General features: G+C 36.9%; 2 protein-coding genes across 3 annotated transcripts in view; one reads left to right on the top strand and one right to left on the bottom strand.

Moving 5' to 3' along the window:
* The window catches only part of LOC141429776 (mitochondrial genome maintenance exonuclease 1-like), a 7,595-nt gene extending 6,209 nt beyond the window's left edge, over positions 1–1,386 (bottom strand). The window contains exons 1-2 of the mRNA XM_074090304.1: positions 1,019–1,386; positions 198–647 (exon numbers count right to left, since the gene is read on the bottom strand). Of these exons, the coding sequence (XP_073946405.1) occupies positions 198–647; positions 1,019–1,220 (652 nt within the window). The 5' untranslated portion in view covers positions 1,221–1,386. The remainder of the gene's footprint in view (positions 1–197; positions 648–1,018) is intronic.
* A 576-nt stretch (positions 1,387–1,962) lies between these two features.
* The window catches only part of LOC141429773 (uncharacterized), an 82,394-nt gene continuing 60,672 nt past the window's right edge, over positions 1,963–23,684 (top strand). For both annotated transcript variants that reach the window (XM_074090299.1, XM_074090298.1), the window contains exon 1: positions 1,963–2,157. The gene's annotated coding sequence lies outside the window, so the exon portion shown is untranslated. The remainder of the gene's footprint in view (positions 2,158–23,684) is intronic.

The following is a 23,684-nucleotide window of genomic DNA, read 5'->3' as shown; positions in this document are numbered from 1 at the left end:
CTAGAAGTAGGTACCTACATAGATTAAAAAAATAAGAAAATATTTTGTGTAAGTTTTGCAGCTACAAAAAGCACTTTTACTTAGGTATAGCTACTTTTCTACTTAAACAAAATATTTTCATAGATTCCGAAGAGCAATGAACTTATTACATTCAATACAACTGAATCTTTTAAAACAATATAAGCAGAAATTCTTACCCTGATAAAACTTCTCAAATTCCTCCTGTCCCATTTCAGCAATGCGTTCCTGCTTCCATTTCTCCAAGGCTGCTCTGGACTCATTTGTCATAGTTTTATTCAGGATCAAAGTTACCGAAGGAAACTGCTGAGCGTAGTCATTGCGGTGAGGCTTCATCTGAATTATCTTGTCTTCTGATGCATATTGCTGAGCCGCAGTATTCCCTGCTGCATTATTAACCGCCACAGTCTTCAAACCCCTCACACTAGCATTATTAATTAACACACCCACCAGATTTACACAAGTCCTCGTGTTCTGCCACATTTTTCTTTTAAAAACCTCCATTTGCAAAACAGGATTGTACCCAAGGCCAGTTATATTATGTTTCTTAGCACTACCTTCGAATTTCGCTGCACTTTCGATAGGCACGGACGCTCTGTTGTTTTGATCCGCGTTCTTGCTATTTTTAGCTGCAAAAAGATATGTATAAACTGAGAATGCGACGGTTACCCGCGCGTGTATAGCTCACGGCGCCAGCAGCGTAATGTCATATGATTGTTATTGGCAAGCGCCTATCTGCACACGTTGATACGCAATTAAAGCGACGAGCACGAGAATACAAATATAAACTATAAAGTAAACAAAGCAATTAGAGCATACACGCGTCGTATCTTTGTTCCGGCACAAATTGTGACTGTTACGGGTATCTTGCGTTGAGCAGACAGAACTTGCCTACCTTTACCATCAAATGAACTAGAAAGTTGCAGACGTCGCAGTGGTTTACGGCAAGGTTACAGAAACCTTACAATCGAATTGAATCGATTTACAATTCCGCACTTACCAGACTTCCGTTGCTGTTGTTTCTTTTGCTTATTAGTCTCTAACAGGGGCCCAAATAGTTCTTTATTCTCTTTGTTATATTGTATTATCTTTTCTGCTGGTTTCAAGAGTGAAGCGGGACGAACTACTTTATTCCTGATAAACTCCTTCGAACTACTTTGTAACGAAATCCTTCGGCCAATGGCCGAAACGGGTCGAAGCATCACGAAAAATGATCTATCTATTCTAGTTTATTTCGTTTGTGTGTATTATTAGAAAACCGGGACACAGACTTTAGGGTAGGCGATGTATAATCAAAATTCGTAGGTGTGCAAGTAAGCAAGCAGTAAGGCAATCCAATCAGTCATTTCATTTGTCCTGTCCTGTCAAAATGCAACGCCATTTTACTTTTAAAAGATTGACATTTTTCCGTAAGGTGTTGTTCAAAGTTAACTATTTTCTATCGTGGCGGAATAAGATAAATTTATATATTTTTCGATTCTTTCGCTGCAATGATTTCGATGCAATTTGCAATTTAAAGTCACAGTAGAAAACCGACCTTGTAAAACAAAATAACTGTTGTAATCTACAAGTGAGTGGAAGCGCCACCTATGGTTCAGTAGCGGTGCCATTACGTGATTGTTATCGTCACCCGTAAGTGTTGTGGCTCTATCTGTGTCGTTTGTAGTTCTATCTTTGATTAACAGATGTAGTTAAGGAATGTATCAAGTACAACACGATTGATTTGAATCGTCGCTGCGTTTATACGTTCTCCGCTGAATTTAGTGCTTTTAAAATGGTTTATATTATATTATTAGCTAGTGAATGACCATGATTACAATACGACCAATTTAAATTTTCACATTCTACATCAACGGTCTTTCCTCTGGTGGCCATCTTATTTTGGTAAAGTAGCGATGTAAACATTGGCGGGAAACATAATACACGTAGAGTGTAGAGCGGCATTTGAAAAACGCCGGTTGCGGAGTGTGTACAGACGTCTCTCAAACTTTGAGATCGACGCGGAAAGTTCGAAATTTGAACAAGTGGCCATAGAGTAAACATTTTCTCAACTGTAGTCATAAAACAATTATGCTGCATAATCATCCGTAAAGTGAACTTTTTGTGACGAGTTATCGTTGACGGATTTTAAATTTTAAGGTAAGTAAGTAAGTTACTTTTCAACTTTTATTGCGGTTGGCCACATTGTGAAGCACATATACTGTTTGTTCTATATTATAATGATTAGGTTTAATAAATAATAAATTAATTTCTCCTATATTTAATCGTTTGAATTAGGCCGGTTCAATTTAGAATGTTCATACTTTGTTGAAATAAAAGCAAAAAATTTAAGTTTTGCCACGGACGCCTTAGTTAATTATTATAATGTATAAAAACACAAATCTGTCTCACGAAAAAAATAACTGTGTATTGAGCATTTGATAACATAGTCCCCTGTATTGTGTTAAAATACGCAGAATAGTTTTTTTTATTATGAATTTGAGGCCATGGCGATTAGGACGTACCTACGTTGGGACGAAGCTAATTAGCAAGTAAAGTTTAAAGTTCACTCAAGTGAAAGATGTCACAAGCTCACAATAAGCTTTTGTTTGTTCTCAAATTTAACTTCGCTACGTAAGACAATCCTACATTGAAAAGAAAAGAATACATAGCACCTAAACTTAAAATACCTATTACATAAAAAAGATAAATAATAATAATGAAAACTAAAACAAATTATTTGAACCTCTTATGGTACATTACGCTCTTCTTTGTGTAATAGATGCAATTGGATGCTACAAAAAGACAGTATATAAATAAAAAAAAAAATGTCGAAAATCCGACTGCTTAAAAAAACCATTAAGAAAAAACAAGTACTTAGATATAGAGGTCTAGAATTCTGTTAGTAACTTAAAGTTCCATAGTCAGGCAGGACCCATTCAAAATCGCGACCAGCTAATAGATTCTCGGTAATGCGTCAAGAACAAACGCTGCCTGAGAAAAAACACGTTATTTGTGAACTCTTTAGGTAGGTACGTTACCTACTTTGTGACAGATGAATAAACAATCAGCGGAGCCATTGGGTCGTTTGGATCCATCATCATACATAACCAACCGGAAAACATCTATACGTCTTTTGGAAACGGAGCTACAAAAAGTGTGTCCTAATAAAAGGCCATTTACCAAAATTACGAGCTTCTATACACTTAGCGAGGGCCCGTGAACTAACACGTGTTCCGTAACTGTTTGATTGGCCTAATTTCTTCACATCAGATTTTAAGGCCATGCAATAAAGTACCTAACTTACTACAATCATGTCATCCACCTAGATGGCATTAAATTGTCTTTTTAGCACTCACTTGACTTGTACTTAACTAACAAACTAGTGAATCCTTATGAACTTATATAACTACATAAATACGCGGTAGTAGGTAATGCTTCATGTAATAAACTAATAAACAAAACAATAATGTTTTCTGTAGCTTGTGAAACCGAATTTCAAAGTACACATTGTTTTTAACTAAGAGAAACTTAGCATAAAACGAGATTAAATATTTAGGTCCATGTACACATTAGAGTTCTTAATAAGATTAACTGACGCGTAAAGGGAATAAGCCCTTTCAGACTATGCATTTCAGGCTTACACAAGATCTGTTTGCATGTTGCATCTTTCAGCGCAGTAAGTTCGAGTGTTTTGTGAGAAAATACGACTGAAATGTAGCTCTCGACGGATTGAAGTAGGGTTCCCAGTTTTTTATTGTCTATAGTAAAAAAAAGAAGTTTTCTGACAATACTCAGGTCTGGTATTTTCCACGAACGTTCTTTTCTATTTTAGGAGTTCCTAAAGAGTTCGCACCATAGAGAAAGCATTTTTTATGTCTTAGACGTGAACGCTTTGCGCAACACATTATATCTACATACCTAATTCAAAATTGTAAGGAATCTCAGCTGTCTAAACAACTTCGCGGTGTGGTGCTTTTTTTTTCTGGAAGAACTGTTGCTGTTAGCCTCTGATAGGTGAGCTGCTAGACGGGTCGCTCAGCAGCAAGGGGAATTAATTTTCTTAGCATACCACGGGCGACCTCGAGCTTTGGACGCTAAGGGAGATTTTAGCCTTTTTTCGCCCTACAATATAATAAGCTTCTAAGTAAAAGCTAGAGCAACAGGATACATGGTAGATAGTGCATTGCAAATTGCAACGTACCTAAGTACCATCAATGAAGCATTTTCCAAATACAAGACGCAATCTATCGGTGCCAAAGTATGGGTTCAACTTCTTTATAATAGGTAGTCCCAACCCTGTCCGGAATATTCGTACATGGGTTATGGTCACCCTAATGTCAAGCCTGTTACTGCTGCCTAGCTACGCAATTGAATCCAGAAGTAAATAGATCTTCGTGAGGCTGCTCCTGCTGGCGCCATACATAATGTTTTTAAGTGTTTTTAATATTGAACACTGATTAGAAACTTGAATAATAGATTAGTAAAGGAAAAATGGCATATTTTGGCGGCAAACTTTCTTTATAACTTTTACCTTGGCACTAGAAATGAGGATCTGCCGAGTCCTACCAAAATTTAGACGTCCTACCCTCTCCAGGGGGCCCTACCCCCTGGAAGCGAGGTGACATTTTTGTGCGCTGAATCGAATGAGACCATACCATACTCATAGGATCAATATTTTGCGAGATATGAAGGGTTTGTTGTAAACATAGAAAACAAAATATTTTTATTTTAACTCGACCAATTTTGGGTTTAAGCAACAATATAGGCTTCTCAGGATCACTGAGAGCAATCAGTATTACCATCAGACCATCAAATCTATACATCTTGAGAAACTATTGTTGATAAGTTATTTTTAGACTGTTCTATGTTATGAACAAAAACCCTTCATATCTCGCAAAATATTGATCCTATGAGTACCTATGGTCTCATTCGATTCAGCGCAAAAAATTACATAGAAAATGACACCTCGCTCGTCTAGTTTGTAGAATTTGCATTTTTCAAACGTTGGCCCCTGCCCATACCCCCTGGGAGAGGGATGGACGCCTTAATTTTGGTAGGACTCGGCAGATCCTTATTTCTAGTGCCAAGAAAAAAGTTATAAACAAAATTGTATTGATGTAGGTACATATTTGCCGCCAAACTGTCTTATTTAGTCTTATTTTACCTGTGCTAGATGTCGATTTTTTTTAGTCTTAAAACCAGCCAAAATAGGATTAATTCAAATCTTAGCTGACCCCTTTGTCTACAACAAGGCAATAAAAAAAAATAGATACAACATCGAACCGTTATTACATCAAAATATTTTATAGTTACTATTGAAACAAGATTGAAACGTAGACAACTATTCCTGATTTTTTAAATGCCACAGCCATAATTAATACGGGCCATTTCGTTGCAACGAGCGCTTTAATTAAAAAGTCTCTGCTTGCATTTCGCGATATGGAAAAGCAAAAACGTGAAAAAAAATGATACAGCAGAGTGAAATAATTACCGCGTTATCGAACGAATGGAACGCCGGATGAATATCATTCGCTCGTTCATTGAATGAATGAATACTTGCAGGTGGGATGGTGTTACGAGTATGTACGTATTGTTGAATGAGAATTATAATCGGATTTCTAAGGGGTTAATTTGGTTGTAATTACCTAATAGCGAACCCAACCGGAAGATGAAACGGACGCGTTGACAGGCCTCCCAATAGGTGTAAGTATTGATGATAACGCGAGAGTTGCAGGCACCCAGTGCAGGATGCAAGTGGCGAGTTGTCGTTTATTGTAGCGTTCTAAGGGGAGACTTTTGTTCAACAGTGGAAGTCTTCCTGCGGACGACGATGATTATTATTATTTTATTCGACTGGATGGCAAACGAGCAAATGGGTAAGAGATCACCACTGCCCATAAACATGTGCAACACCAGGGGTATTGTCATCTACAACCTAGAGACCTAAGATGGGATACCTCAAGGGCCAGTAATTTCACCGGCTGTCTTACTCTCCACGCACAAAACACAGCAGTGCAAGCACTGCTGCTTCACGGCAGGATTAGCGAGCAAGATGGTGGTAGCAATCCGGGCGGACCTTGCACAAGGTCCTACCACCTGCAACGACGATTATGACGGAAAGTGAAGGAAGGAAATGAAGGAAAGTGTTCACTTTGTGTGTAATACAAAATAACTGTGAACTTCCGCCCTTACTTTTACTATAAAACCATTGTAAGCATCTAATTTTATTGTATGATTTTAAGATAAATATATATAGCGGGTGATAACAAAAAATGAGGATAGTTTCAGTTCTTTCCTTTCTTTCTATAAATAGTTTTGAAGTTATTTAAGAAAAAAAAACACTTTCTCCAGCTGGATGCGTCTAGCCGAGGACAGGGCGCAATGGCGCTCATTGGGGACTTGGGGAGGCATAGGCCATAGGACATAAGTCCAACAGTGGACTGCTATAGGCTGATGATGATGATGATGATGATGAAACAGGTCCTACAATATATATAGCCCAATAGATATCGGTTAAAGATGAAGATGGACAATAGCACTATGGCTACTAAGTGCGAACAGGACATAAAGTGGCAGCAAAAACTTTAAAGGAATATTCTCAGCTTTTAAAATATGATACAGGCAGCATGGCAGACCCATTACAAAGTAATAATAGATCGGTAGATCAACTAGGACTGCAATATTGTACTAGCATAATGTTATTCCAACCTGTATTCAATATATAGTTTGTTTTTACGATACCGCAACGTTTCATAAACTCGGTAATCTTTTAAATGGTGCTTATATCTTCGGTATTTTAGCAGTTTTTCAACAGTTTAGTTAATATCACAAGGGGCACATATAAAACGTCACCTGTTTTGTAGACGACAGCGCCTCTGACATTTGGATGATGAAACACAACCATTAAAGATGTCAAACGCAGATTTAGAGAAATTTATCTGCCTTTCGCGGAATTTGGTGCGTTTTTTGAGTTTTCTCTGTTTTTTTGCTGATTTTGTTATTGTTACTTTACTAAGCGGACTGTTATATAAATATTATCGTCACTAAGCTCGTTATTTATTTTATTTTTATTTATTACATTTCACAGCATAGCATTTAAACCAAATTATGTGCGTCCGTGTGCGTGTGTGTCTTATTGTAGATTCAGTTCATCCTCCGACCACCAGTTCGCGCCTGTAACTATAGATGCCATTTTGTCCAGGGAGTTGCCACTCTTTTTCTCTATAGTAACTCTTTGGATAATATCTGAAGTAGAAAGTTTCGCTGTCGGTTTGATTACCGATTTCCAGCTTGAACGCAGTTCCAACTAAACCCAAGTGCAATAAAGATATCCAATTCAAACCAAAAATCGAACTTGGTTCAATAAATCTCGCATCAAAGCCCGAGTTAGTTGCAGAGAGCGTTGCGCATTAGTATGCAAAAAGTGGTCGTTTGTCACAGTGCCTGTAGCCCTTGTTTAACTTGCATTTGGATCACTATTTTCTAGGCAAATGGGTGCTTTATGGATCACTATTAGTGTGTATCCTGCTGCAAGAATAAGGCTACGGCTCCACTGTGGTGTGGCGGAGACGAGCGGAGCGGAGAGGAGACATGTAGGGATCGACCAATCCCTACACGCCTGGTGATAATGAGGCGGAGACGAGATGTGGAGTTAACTAATATGATTGATCGATTCATATACGTCTCCTCTCTGCTCCGCTCGTCTCCGCCTCAGTGGAGCCGCAGCCTAACGAATAAAAAAAACGTTTTTCAAACACCTTTTTTTGTTTATGCTTAACACGTTAGCATGGAATTGTTATTATAACCAATCTAACCTACTTCATTGTACAACGTGTTATTTTTGATATCCGTTAATTTACTACTTTTTTTGGTAAACTGAGACTAGCACAGGACCTGTCAAAATGGTGTAAAAATTAAGACGCTCTTACTCAACAATGGGTGTATGTGGGCTGATTTGATTGAAATTTTCTAAAAAGTCATGTTCTCTGATCTCTGTCAAATTACGGGTTAATTTAGTTACAGTTTTAGAAATCTAGCTTTTTATGAACAATAGCTTTGTGGATGCAGTCGTCTTTGAAATGTAAAGGATAACAGCTTAGAGCAACACGGGCTTCCTACCGGAAGGGAGTATAGATTACTATTAAAATTGTTCTGGCGTTTGTTGTGGGGGAAATGAGCACACAAGTGCAAAAACAAAACTGCCAACTGACTGTAATGACGACGTTAACACATAAATAATCCAACAAAACACTAATAATTCGTGTACAGATGACTCAAAACTCGCACATTGACAAGTTGTTCATCGGCGAGAAGTCGGAAATATCCCTTGACCGATCCGAAATTTGTACGGGAGAGCGGACTCAATGTTGGTAAACGAATCCGACGGTAATTTATGATAAAATGTATGACTTTGTTGTTTAAATGTAATTAGAAAGAAAAGAAAGAAAGAAAGAAATATTTATTCATGACAAACATAAGAACTTATGTATGACACGAAATGGTCCCAAATCAGCAATCTGCCGGTCTTGCGAACGGCGCTGGTCTTCCTTTGGGACCATCGGGGTCATTATACATTAAAAAAATTACATCATTAAATACAGTAACAATTAAATTAACTATCAATAATACGATAACAATTTACTTCCATCTTTTTACAGCAGAAAACTGAACAATTCGGCATTTTAAACACTGCAGCGTTCACTCGCGCGACACGATTCGGTCTAGTTTGAAATTCGACAGCTTGTTGTTTGATAAAATGCGTATGCCCACTTGGGCTTGTACTTTGACAGAGGGGAACGCGGCGACTGCCTACTCCCTTCCGTAGGAAGCCCGTGTTGCTCTAAGGATAACAGACGTCTGCATCTAGGTCAGTTAGAAGATTATTATTCCCGACACTTCCACTGCAGTCTTAATCTATTTTATCTCGAACCGTTTACCCAGGACAGGAATTATATATTAAACAGGCCATGTATTTAACTTGAATATAAATTGCAGACAGTTTACAACATAGCGCATCGCGAAGCCAAAATAATGTTTCAATTACGACGACGTTTGACGACCGGATAGCCAAGTGGTTAGAGAACCTGACTACGAAGCTTGACGTTCCGGGTTCGATTCCCGGCCGGGGCAGATATTTGTATGAATAATACGAATGTTTGTTCTCGGGTCTCAGATGTTCAATATGTATTTAAGTATGCATTTATAATATAAGTATGTTTATCCGTTGCCTAGTATCCATAGTACAAGCTTTGCTTAGTTTGGGCCTAGGTCAATTGGTGTCAAGTGTCCATGATATTAATTTATATTTTTTTTTTATAATTCTCATGCAGTTCTTCATCGGGGCCCGGGGGTCAAAAATGGGTACGTACATCGTACCTAATAGCTAAAGCTAAGATTTGTCACTTAAAATAAAGGCATCACCATCATCAGCATCTTGACCTATACACATATAACAATTCTGAAAAACTAAGAGAGCTCGGGCTTGAAGTCTTGAACACACTATCTTCTGCTAGAGAGGCCATACGTCTAACAATTTGGCTACTATGGCTTCCAAAGTAGAAAAAGTAATTTATATATTTATTTAATCGTATGGCATACATTGAAAATAGGCTTATAATATATACATACTAGCGTTTACCCGTTTACGTTTAGATACAGCAGTTGCATTGAAATTCCGGGATTTTATTGAGTTCTCGTGGGAATTCTCTAAAATTTCATCGTGGTTTTCACTGACGTTAAATTAAAACACTCGTGCCAAATTTTATGACTCTAAGCCCAGCGGTTGTTATTTAGAGATTTTATCCACGCGATAGCCCGTGGGAATATCGGGATAAAAAGTATTCTGTGTTTTAATCCAGGTTATAAACTAACTTTGTGCCAAATTTCATCCAAACCCGTCCAGCCGTTTCAACGTGAAGAAGTAACAAACATACTCACTCACAAACTTTTGCATTTATAAAACACAAAAACAACAACGATACAACATGCTAATTGTCAACATTCAGGGTGTTGAGCCATGCAACTGCGTCCGATGTGAGGTGCAGCAGATCCCCCGGCCCCTAGTACGAGTGCATAGGGCAGTTCTGGATCATGTCCTCCATGGTTTGGATCTCTTCGCCGCACAAGGCTGAGTCCCTCCACCCCCACTTGTGCAAGAAATAATTGCAGAGGCCGTTCCCATTCCTTAATCTGTTTATCCGTCACCACTGCTCACGAGGGAGGTCAAAACCCGGGAGTTTCAGCTTGGGATCAGTGATACCAGTGCGGTGATGTGCACTAGGAGCCGGACCATTCGTTTTTCCTAACCTCTGATATACCTACTGCCATCAACGAAGACGCGTGATTTTGACAAAATTAGGCACGCGATCCTACGCGACGCGACGCTGCGCGACTCCAACCTAACCTGTAACCTGTTTAATTTCGCAACTTTTCATTTCCCAACTGTTTAATATTTCTGAAACTGTAAATATTTCAGGATTTTTATAAAACTAACCTAACCTAACCTAAAGAGTTCTACACGATGGCCCTGAAATAAATCCTGAAATACTTACAGTGTTATACTTTTCGAAATGAAAAGTTGCGAAATGAAACAGGTTGCCAAACGTTACGTTGCGAAAAGGCAGTACTCGCAAAACTCTGCATATTAAAAAAGTAATTAAAGAATAGACTCGCCAGACAGTAAAACACTCTGCAAATTCCCCTCCAAACATTGAAGCCGCTCCTTTTGTTTCCACGCTGTTTTAATAGTTAGATAAAATGCTCTAAGAATCAGGCTAAGATCATAAAACCATTCGTGCTAAGTAGATTAACGATGGGTTTTATTTCCCAACCTCATTGGTGTTAATTAGTGAAGCTTTCAATGAAATTAGGCAGTGAATAGTCTTTTAACAGTCTCTTTTCGTGACTCTATGCTATCGAAAGTACCCATAGTATTTAGGGAGTAGGTCAGTTCAGTGAATTGAATTTTAGTGGTTTTTTTTTTATGGAATAGGGGGAAAACGAGCCTGATGGTGAGCGATTACCGTCGCCCATGGACACCTGCAACACCAGAAGAGTCACAAGTGCGTTGCCGGCCTTTTATGTAGGATCTAGAAATACGAGGGAAACAGCCGTGGTGGCCTTGTGGTCTGACCTATGATCTCACAAGCAGAGGATCGTCTGTTTAAACCCGGGCTCGCACCTCTGAGTTTTTCGAAATACATGTGCGAAATTACATTTTAAATTTACCACGAAAATTTAAATTTACGGTGAAGAAAAACATCGTGAGGAAACCTGCGCAAATCTGCGAAGCAAATCAATGGTGTTTGTGAAGTTCCCAATCCGCACTGGGTTCGCGTGAAGAGGCCTATGCCCAGCTGTGGGATGTTATATAGGCTGAGATGATGATGATAATATATTACAATGAAAAATTATGTGTAGGTGTGAAATAATTTCCCCAAACTCCCGTAGCACAGACTCGAACGGTGATAAATCGTTTTTCGTCGACAATTCATCTTTCCTAAGTAGCTCCTTTCCTTGCAAATAATATATTATCACTGGACAAGATTGCATGGAATCTTCAGATTTAAACATCTATGTTTTAAAAAGCTTTTTGGGTAAAAATTTCATTTTTAATACAAGCTTTTTTGCTGACTGTACTTTTTGTTGACTGTACTTGCATTGTCATAATAGTTTTCCATACTTTTCAAGTCGATGCCATTAACCGTTGAGGAATTCCGTCCTGCAGAGACTATCCTGGCCGGACCACCATAAGTATGCTAAATTTCAAGTCAATCCCCGACCACTGCACTGGAAGTTGGTCAAATTCTATCTGCAAAATTTGACCCGCATATACATACATACTCGTAGGTAAAATACATACATTGCAAGTTAAATAAAAGCTTGTAATAATAATAATGAGTACGAGGACGTCATCATTATTATCATCATCATCATCAGCCGTAGGACGTCCACTGTTGGACATAGGCCTCCCCCATAGACCTCCAGTTGCTTTGGTTGGTAGTGACTTGCATCCACTATGAAGAGAACCAGCAGCTTTAACCATGTCATCCTTCGATCTCGTTGGTGGACGTCCTACGCTGGGCTCGCCGATCCGCGGTCTCCATTCGAGAACCGTTCGGCCCCAACGGCCGTCTAATGAGTATCTAATTTTACAAAATTTATATCACGAACAATTACTATGGTTACCATTTATAGCGGTTTGAAAGTTAGTCATCAAACAATTACTAGTTACCATTTAAAAGATTAGTTTTCAGATTATTTAATTCAGTGGTAAGTCATAGTACTTTGTGAGCTCTACATTTTGAGATTAAAATCTCAATTTTAAAAAAAGGTGACTAGGCAGTTCTTTCCGTGGACCCTTCATCTGTTCTCGAAGGTGTCGTAAAATGCGACTAAATGACCTTTAGGGCTGCTGCGACATTCGAAAATCGAAGTTCGTATCGGACCGTTCCGCTGACGCTAATAATATTATTTCATACTTACTAGAAAGTTCTTGGTCTTCACAGGTGGGTCTATAAAACTATAATTGCCAATGGTGCCAAGCACCAGCAGATGTTCCTGCGCTCCGACTTCTGGCCGGAGGGTGTGGTGTTCCGTCGTTTTAGGGTAGCGACATCATTGATCGAAGGTAGCGACGAAGACGACGTTCAAAAATCCCTAACGATTCATAGTTTTTTTTATGTATTTTATGTCTTTTTGTTTTGTATAATTTGAATTTTACAGCGCATTGGTCTAACTGTAATGCTGTAATTTTTTGTTGGAATAAATAAATAAAATGAATAAATAATTTAATTCCAAAGTAGGAAATGCATCATTCGATATTGCATGGTCCAGAGTTTATGAATGAGACATTGCATTTGGGGTTATAATTTCGTTTATTGTTTTTAAGAATGTACGACCTGGAAAATTACATTTCAAAATTTTCAAAAAAAAGAACTTTGATTCAGCGATTTCTACATAGCGACATATTAAGTGGAGATGAGCCCTTTTTTCACTTGTATGATTTATAACTATTATTGCAACACTTTTTCACACGCCAAACATATAACTGAGTAGGTACCTGAGTTAGCATAGCTCGTAGCACTTAATGAACAATAATTTTGTATTTTCTACCGCGTAAAAATCATTCAGTATAATTTCTTGGTCGTCACAGGTGGGCCTATGAAACAATAATTTTATTCCAAAGTAGGAAATATATCATTCGATATTGCGAGAGGAGCTATCGGGTATTGGCTTCAGGGTAGTTATGAATGAGACATTGCCCGTAGGGTTATACTTTTTTTATTGTTTTTAAGAATGTGCGACCCGAAACATTTCAAAATTTAAAAAAAAAAACTAATTCAGCAAAATCTTCATAGCGACATACTAAGTGGAGATGAGCCCTTTACACATATTCTCACTTATATTATATATAACTATTATTACCACACTTTTTCACGCGCCAGATATAAAAATGAGCTAGCCTCGTAGCACTTATATATAATGAGCAATAATTTTGTAGATTAACGATATCGAATGCCTTCACAGGGCAACTGTTGAAACTATTATTATAAGTAAAACACATGTACTTACATAGTTTTTACACAATGAAATTTATTCTGATTCTGATTCTGTGGCCAAGAGTAGACTGAAGTGGCTGAAGTGTAAGGTATCATGTTTGCTTAAACAATCAAGAAAGTTAAAAATAATATTATGTTCTCACTTCTTCCGATAAACTCATTATGAAATCTCGAAACCAGCTGCAAATATGTCGATAAAATTTGGTAGAGAGGTTTTTGAGGGCGAAAGATTGATTTGGCTAGTTCTGATGAAAGGAGGAGGAAAGCATGTTTTTCAAATACCGAGCTATTGAATTGTTCTGTTAAAACATTACTTACAGTAAAAGCCATTGGTAACTTTTTATGTCACGGAAAGTGTTTTAATAAAACATCATCTATAAGTTGCGAAATCTTTGACAGCGAAAGCGGTACGAATAGTAATAGTAAATTCAATGTTTATTTATTACATTTTATACAGTGTCTACCTGGAAAGCTGGGAACTCAATCTGAACATGTCTTTTAAGTCACAAGCGTTCATGTTTTTTATTTATACTTTCGCGATTTTGGGTGTCTCTTAGGACTAAAATCTTAAAGAAATGTATTCTAAACTGTCCAGAAACTTGGTTCAGAATCTGGGGTAAAATTGTGCTCTCTAAAGGAAACCGCAAGTGCGAGTCAACTTGCGCGGAGAAGGTTCCGTGTGACATTTTTTTAAATTTTTGTGTTTTTTGGTTAATTTTGGCCCTCATATATTTAAACCATTTCTTATAGGTTTTCCTGTAATGTATAAAACATAGAAATATAGAACTATTATATGTATTTAAATGAAATCAAGCCCTTAAATTTTAGTTTCGAGATAAAAGGGGGGGTCGGGTCCATTAGGTACTATTAAAAACAATTCATGCTAACTAACAAGTCCTTCCATTTAATATACCACAAGTTATTACGCAACGCACAGATAAACTTAGCGTAATACAAAAATATATTAATAGAATACACAGAGGAGTAACTATAATATAAACAAATGCTGAACATAAACAGAACCCACACGTGAAAACGGTTCAGCGGGTTAACTGTAGCCATCACGCTTCCTCAAAACTGTGCAACGTCACAGTATGAATCAGTATGCAATCTACAACAAACGCTGACTGCGCGCGTACAACATAGTAACAAGCGAACTATCGACGAAACTGAATCGCGTACCAGGGTGGAATTAACCTTTTCGCTCGACTGCAAATTTCATGTATCTGTTAAATAGTGAAAAAGATTTTGTAAAAGTTTCATCCTGATATGCAATTGGTTCCGCGACTGTAAACTGCCTAGTGCCATAAATATGTATTCCCAGTCATCAACACTACCTCAAACCAAATAATTGTAATATTTTTGTCTAGCATTATTTTTTTTTACTTATTGTAGTTTACATTGTTTAATAAAGGCTATTCTGCAGCGGTGGTATTTTTTCTTCAAATTGAATGAGACAAACGGAAAGTGATATAATATATTATTTAAAGTTCACGAATGACGGAGTTCTAAGGTAACAAATATAAAAAAGAAGAAAACAATAATAAAGTAAAGAGAGAATTCTGCTACCACAAAGTAAGCAAGGATAAAACTACGCCTTATAGATATCCGTCTTCATAAATCTCACTCAGTCTCACCTAACAACAGATGAGCGTACTTATTTAAAAGTAAAGTCATGACTTTAAATGGAGTTTAGCTCGACCACGGTAGTACTGTTAGTACTATTAGTTATTCTGTGGCTCGACATGTTTTGGACTAATTCGTAGCCCTTCTTCCTAGGAGCAACGCGACTCGTCAAAAGTAAAAGTCTCAAAACAAAACAAAAGACAAAAACAAAAAAGACAAAACAAAATAAAGACAAAAGTAAAGGTAAAGTCATCGAGTTGTTAATTGACTATAATACTTCTTCTAACTGTGCCAACATGCACTGTACTATTTTTCTCTGGGGCATATACTTCATTCATATAAGTACGTTTATCATTTTGTTGGACTATTATAACCAAAACATATGCAAGATATTATTATACATATAAAATGAGTACATAATTATAAGTGGTTGATTAAGATCAATAAAAACTGGTCGGACTTCGTACATCTTACCAAGGAATTCGACCCATAAACTTATTGTTATTAACTTGTTATCTAACGTGTGCAAGTTCGCTATCGCAATCATCATTTCTGTCTATTAAACGGTAGAGGCGGCTAATGCTTATCATTCCAATGAAAGAGACGATAAATATACTTGTATGTAGCTACAGATGTACTTCAGTTGACATTAAGTGTTAAAGATGTCGTAAGTTTCTGACGAAATTCAATACTGACCTATTTGACATCGATAAACACCGACAGCTTTGCAAGTTTTGCAACATCACACCTTTCGCTCCCACGTGATCTCCAAAATCTTTTAGATCCCCTCGAAATCCTATAACGGTCATGTGGTATCCTTCTACCTTTCCATTTTCATGGGGAACTTTTTCCATTACCCTGAATTCACTTGGCCTCTTTTCCACGGCTCTCAGTGAGTAATTCACATAACAAAAGGGAGTTAAACTTCGTCCAGTTTGGGCCATTGCAGTCTTGGACTAAAAACACTAACGTCATAAACCATCTGAGCTGGCTGTGTTCCATATGAGAGAAAGCAGCGGTTGAGTTTATTTTTTCACAAACTAGTGAAGTCTCAAAACAAATTTCTTTGCAAATTTGGATATTCAGCGGAAAATAAAAAAAGAAAAGGTTTTGCAGACAGATATTTAAGGGGGCTCCCTTACAACAAATTTGATTTTTTTGCCGTTTTTTTTGCTACTGTCTTATGTTGTATATATAATGGTACCCTTCGTGCGCGAGTCCGACTCGCTTTTGGCCGGTTTTTTAACTTGCCCCGTTTATTTTTGTTGTCGGGTCAAATCTTGTAAGTTCATTTTGACCCACTTTCAGTGGTCGGGTTGACTTGAAATTAGGTATACATAATGTAAATTGAATAAGGTCCTCACTGAAAATCAGCGCCACGGCTTGCCGTGGCATTATGCTGAGTGGGGACCTGTTTAGCGTCATGTATGTCTTTATTTGTTCTATGTTTGTTCCTATGTTTGTTTTTTATATTAAATAAATGTATTTTCTTTCTTTTCTTTCTTTCTTTCTTTCAATAATAATGCAAATGCATAGTTAAAATACCTAAGCACACGATATTTACCTCTACGTTTCGACCACATTACAGTGGCCGTGGTCACGAGTAGACTTAGCGTGATAAGTCCCGTTTGTGGTATTTTAACTACGATAGAAAATAACGAGTTTAAAACATACTCGTAATGCAAATGCAGTCAACGACAAGTCAGCAAAAAATGTACATATTTAAAATATATTTTTAACAGAAACTTATATTAGTGACAGCACACCAAAATTTATGACAGTCTGAGCATTGAAAGAAATGTCGAATGAAGTTTAATAAGTGGCTCTAGTTAATCTACGACCTAGATACCTGAATACTCTTCAGTCCCGTACTTGCACCACCTCGGAAGCTGGACTTTACGACCCGTCCCGACCTATTTCACTATAAACACACATAGCCCTGCAGGGCCAGGTTACGTCATTCTTTTATTACTGCGCGGACGTGTCTAACAATTTTGAGTTATTATAGGTTTACGGCGTAAACAGTTGGGTGATAAATTAATCATGGTTTTATTTTAGAGTTGACGCGGTGACGATGGTAGAATAATGTGTTGGTGGATGGACCTGACCATAGGAATAAATTATGATTGGTTATTTGGAGTCTTTTTTTTTCTGGTCTCTTTTTCTGGTTTTTCTGTGCATCCATGTCTCAGTTTGTATTTTCGACATAGGATTAAAATTGAAGACCCTAGAATCATTATTTTTAGAATGAACTGTGACTTTATATTTAAACCCTGAAATTTTGACTATTCTTTTCTTCGAAATAAATAGACAGATAGTCAATTGAGACGGAAAATAATCAATCTCGCTATTACCATACCAAATACATCGTGGAATCGTATTTTGACGGTTCAAAAAAGTATATATATAATGTTTGGTAGTGTCAAATATCTACCCTGTTTTTAATAACATAAATTTTAATGTGCTACGATGATTTCGGAAACAAATGTTAAAATCAACGAAAACTAATTTTTGGCAAACATTTAATTTTGATATTAGCGCTATCTTTAGTCGAAATTCCAATCTACCTTGAAAGAAGCCCGAGTAAGTACTAACCGCTATAAAGTAAAGCTAATAAATCACCTTAAAACTCATAAACCATATTTGATTGCATAGTTGAAAAGCAGAATAGAAGAGTAATCAAAGCTTCTAGTGGGCGTGAAGTCCTAAAGGACGTGTCATCGCGGCATGGTCATAAGGGACGCTTATGACTTATTGTGATTGACGTTTAGTGATCGTTATGCGTGTTATGTGTATTATGTGAGATGCGTGTTATGCAACTCTTCAGTGCAGTGACATAATCGCTTTATTTCCATCATTGGCTGAATTGATACTGATCGCATTCTTAGAACGCGTTTGATGTACTTATCGAATTGTTTCTAATTGAAGTTGCATACATTTCTAATAGAAAGGTTATCTCCGATAAACGATAAACAAATCATGTTTAATTTGACAACTGTAAGGATCTAACTTTAAATCTATAATATTTTAAAATAATACATAGTTGCAAAACCGGCAGCATTATTTCGTTGAACAGCGATATTAATTCGTTGAGAGAAATAGCTGCCGGTCCTTAGACCGCCCGTTGGGTGACACTCTTTCCCGGCCCGGATAATACCGACATGGAAATACCGACCCTGTTTTTCGTGTACACGCCCATAGAAGCTCATGTCACTTTCTAAGGGCGTGTACACGAAAAACAGTGTCGGTATTTCCATGTCTTTATTATCCGAGCCAGAAAAGAGTGTCACCCCGCCCGTCGACACTAACTAGGTGCAACTCTTTGATGAATATGTATGCATCAGGGTCAGGGCCCTATAGACCCAGGGTATCAAAGCTGATTGCAATAAAATTGTATGCCGAATCGAGATCCTGTAGTTTTTGATTTATTGAGATTGGCCAATTATAACTGTAAACGTCAAAAACGACAGAGTGTTCACGCAGTGCGTTACTGTTTTTTTTGCTTAATAATGTAATTCAGGCTTAAAGGCTGACCAGAATTATAAGAAATCTCGCCATATTGCAAAAAACCTACTGTCACTGATAACACTAAATTCCAATGTTAACTGTCTATGGCTGTCAAAGTTTAACGTTGTTTGCGCGTGGTATTTTGAAGTGTTATTTGGTGTTTTTGTGCGTTAAAATGCCGAAGATTATCCATAGCCTTGGAAGTAAAATGATTCACAATCTATAAAAGTATTTGTGAGGGATTAGAAAATATTCCTTTAAATGACATTACCGACACCGTTGTCAATATGACTGGCAGGTATCGTATATTAAGTGTAAAGAATGTTGCAATATAAAACGTAGAAGTGCTGCCCTCGCATCAGGTTTTTTATATTCCTGATCAGCCTTTACTTTGGGCTATCAAAGCTGTCACGTTGATTATTTACTTGACCATCCCCAAACTCCAATTTCTTTGTCCATTGGTATAGATTTTTCGTAGACATTCATTACTGAGAAACGCGCACACAATTTCTGTCCGAATTTTTCATTTCCTTTCCCAAATAGACAGGGTATTAAAGTAAATCTGTTATTTTTAGACTTTCCCGTAAAATGTGCTCATTTTATTCCAACAGAACACAACAACAAAACAACTGAATGCCGCTTTGATAGCAAACGTACTACAAAAGCCATTGAAATTCTATTCTCTCTTAAGAAAAATGCTTCCCTATAAAACGTACTTCCATTGCAGAAACCTAAAATATTATACGTTTTCTGATTTCAAGAAAAATCGCGTGAAATAACTTCATGCACTTTTACGATATTTGCGAGCTTGAAAAATGTCGAGGATGTCAAAACTGGCGTTTTAATATTTTGTGCTGTCAGTATTTCACGGTTTAGTATAAAGTTGCATATGTATCACTAACTTACTTTTTCGGAATTCATGTGTGAAATTAAATTTAAAATTTATCACAAGCTTATGGTTAAGGGAAATATGGTTTGTAAATCGGCACTTACCTGCGCAGCAATTCATGCAATGAATTGGGTCGTGGACACACCATCTCTCATTATGAGAGGAGGCCTGTGTCAATGAAGTGGGACGTTTAGGCCTTGGCCAGAAATAATCATTGATTATCAGTAATCTATATGGCTATGTAGTTTTATAATTATATTTTAGAATTTCAATTAAAAATTAAGAATAGTCCGATTAGATTCGGTCTAAGTGTTTCATTTTCTTATCTTTTCCTTTGTAGTTCTATAAATTTAATTATGCTTCACGAAATATAATACCTTTGAAATTTAATAAAGCCATGTTTGAACAAGTTAGAGCTTCTTACCTGTAATAAGTTAATCACGTTATAAGTTTATGAAATTTTTTGTTATTTTATAATTATTAATAGAAAAAAATCAGTGTTTTGAGAGTCAGACTCGAACACGATGAATTTTTCGTACCATTACCGTCGTAAACGAAATCTTACCTATTAACGGCTGGTGGTGCCATATTGGCATCGCCTAATAGACGTTTAAACTTAGGTTCAAAATTTTATTTTAGGAGGAAGGTAACTTTTGACTAAATAGTCAAATTCATATTATAAGTAGCTCTCCCGGGGTCGAGTTTATGCCGACCGCGCCAATATAACTTTATTTACACGAAAGTTTAATTATGAGTTAAGCTAGAAAGCAGAATTTAGTAAACTTTATAATAAACTCTTAGTTCAAAGGTATTTACAGCTTCCCTTTGAGCTTGACTAGCGTCATAGAACTTACCAGAAGAGGAATGGAAATGTCATGGAAACTGAAAGCGGAGGCCCAGAAAGAAAGAGATAATGAGTCTGTGTATGTATGTAATGGTGATTTTCCACCGGCGAGACGAGATGAGGCGGGACGAGAATTGAAATTTGTATGCGGGCGCCGCCATAATAAATTTAATTCTCGTCTTGCCTAGTCTCGTCTCGCCTCGCCGGTATAAAATCATCTTTAGAGAGAGAGAGAGAGAGAGAGAGAGAGAAAGAGAGAGAGAGAGAGAGAGAGAGAGAGAGAGATTTTTATTGACATATAATTTCTTACCGCGGTTAAGACATAATTCAATGCCGCTCGAGTTGATAACTCAGAAATTATTATCCATGTCTATACTATAATCCACACAAATATTATAAATAAGCCTAGAGCCTAGAGGTAGAGGGCTATCGCGTATGAATTCGCCACTAGAGGCGCTAGTGTAGCGTGAGCTCTCCGAAATGTCAAATCTCATAGTTTTTGGGTGAGCTACGCGGGTTTATTTAAAATTAGAATAATTTTGTGAATATTTTGTAATATCTGAAATTAATTATGGCAAATATGCGTTCCGGGGCAATGAATGTCTGTGTTTTGAGATAGTTTTGTCTTTCGAAAACCTTTGTCCTCCCTTTTTTCCGAACAAAACGGGGACTATGCAACACTGTTGCATGCTCGATATTTTTATGGTACGGTTTTAAGGTGTATTAAATATGTTTTTAATCTAAACTTTGTTTTCACGCCCGCAATAACAGACTTTGAAAGCCATACTTAAAAACCTCACGCAACAGTGCGCCATCTAGTGAGACAAAAAACGATAGCCCTCATTAAAATTAAAACGCTCGAAAATAAAAAAAGAAAACATTTCTAGTCCTAGTTCTTATTATTCGTCATGAAGCAAGGGCCGTGAGAATATTCAAAGGAGCCCTGAATTAAACTGTCATAAATACAGCAATTCATACTCCCTTTGGTGTTAATTGAGTCGACATTTTTAATTGGATCAGCGTGTGGAACTATGAGGGCCAGCAGTTATTAACACTTTACAAATTATTATTAAGTACTTAGTTTATGCAACCTGCCAGACTCGAAATCTAATTTATCTGCACTAAATAGGTAAAGGGGAGGCCTTTGCCCAGCAGTGGGGTATTAGCTCAACCCTCAAATGCATGTTTTTTTTTTTATAAATTATCTAATATATTTTATTTTAATGTTTTTTCGATACCTACAACATGTTGTCACAAAATTAACAATGTAGATCTACATACATCATCATCATCATCATGCATTTAAGGATTAAAAAAAATAGGTAGGTTTAAACCTCATGATATTATTATAAGAAATAAAACCGAAAAATAACCAATAAAGGTTCTTGACAGACAGACAGACAGACTGACAACAAAGTGATCATATAAGGGTTCCGTTTTTTCTTTTTGAGATACGGAACCCTAAAAAACAGCGAGGTTCCAATAGAACTGATTTCTAAATTGTTAGTAGATCCCCTCTCATATCCCATTGTTTGGAACCCTCGGTGCGCGACTCCCACTTGACCGGTTTTTTGTATTTACAAAAATGTGATGACCTATATAGACCTTTTATCTTGCTTCTCCTTTAACATAACAAAGCATAACAGAGCGGTAGTGGTAATGGACGAACTAGGTCAAAAGGTTGTGTTAAGTCAAAGGCAAAGTCAAAGTCAAAATATCTTTATTCAATTTAGGCTTTAACAAGCACTTATGAATGTCAAAAAAATCTAACAACGGTTCACAAAAACTTCTGTGGAGAAGAATCCGGCAAAAAACTCAACGAAGGGTTAAGAAGTTCAATAATAATAGTCCTTCAAAACAGTAATTCCACAATCAATCATTCAAAGATGTGATTCCAAAAATGGACCCCTCTGGTTCCCGAGTGTATATCAAAGGCTTTATCGAGAATAGAACAAATTAAAGCGGATCAGCAGTACATTTTACACTCAAATATTTAATTTACTAGTATTCCTACGACAGGGATCACGAAACAAAGGGACTATAATCAATTAAACAGTCTCGTTCAAACAGCTATTTAGGTCGGAGTCCCTCCCGCGACAATGATACTAAAATCATCTATATAAAACCCATTTTTGCTTATTTCCATTACTTTATCGTCGAGGTTATCACGATTCAGGGAACATGTGGAGTTCTTTGAGTTCTTTCTCAATGAAGGGTCTGATAATCAGACACAAATTACAATGTTAATTAAAACTTTGGCAATATGCGAGTTTCTAATGAAATGAATTCTGAGGGTTTTTGAAAACTTTCCTGAAGTTGACTTTGTAACTGGATGGGATTATTTTTGTTCTTTGATGTGGACTTTATGTCAGAATGGTTTTGGTATTATAAGTATATACATAGAAGTATCACTTATTTATTACTATTACGGCATCGACACTGGAAAGAGTAACACCCTCCTCTACGGAGTCGTATCATCAGACTAGTCTCTTTTGAAAACCAGAAACGTTTTTAATTCAGTTCTATGTAGGAAGCTACTGTTTATGATAAAAGCTTCTTTTACGTCTTCAACCGGACGTCGATTTTATTCTTTATAAAATACTAGCTGTTGCTGTGACTCCGTCCGCTTAGTATTCGTTTTTCGCTATCCCGCGGGAACTATGCAGTATAAAAACTGTCCTTTCCCGGGACTCAAACTATCTTTATACCGAATTGCATCTAAATCGGTTCAGCGGTTTAGACGTGATTGAGTAACAAATATCAAGACATCTTCACAAACTTTCACATTTATTAGTAGGAGTAGGATTTACCTTCTTGGATAGGTTTTAGGATAAACTCGTTTTTTTTCATATATCTACGTGAGTATTAGACCAAGGACCTACTTAGTTAATGAAAATAATAAAGAAAAAAGTAAATAAATAAATATAATTTAGTAAAATAAAAAAAGGCAAAACTAGTGACTTAAAAATGAGTATAAATTCTATTACTTAGGATGCATAATATTAACTATTAACGTATGATGCTCTGGTGACAGTATTTCTAATGCGAACTCGACAGAAATTTGCTTTTCGGCAATATTATATTTCCTTGCAAAGGTCACGTGCTGAAATTGTATAAATACAGTGCCTAGCAGAGAAAATCTGATTAAATTTCGTGGAAGTAAGATGTTCTACAGGTTCGAAGCGCATTACGGCTGTGAATTATTTTTCCCAGAAATAAAATGAAATTTTTTTTAAGGGATGCTTATCAAAAAATGTTT

The sequence above is a fragment of the Choristoneura fumiferana genome, chromosome 7 (genome assembly GCF_025370935.1).
Source record: "Choristoneura fumiferana chromosome 7, NRCan_CFum_1, whole genome shotgun sequence".
Lineage (NCBI taxonomy): Eukaryota > Metazoa > Arthropoda > Insecta > Lepidoptera > Tortricidae > Choristoneura > Choristoneura fumiferana.
Note: the sequence above shows the minus strand (reverse complement) of the source record. Positions and strands in the feature narration are given on the sequence as shown.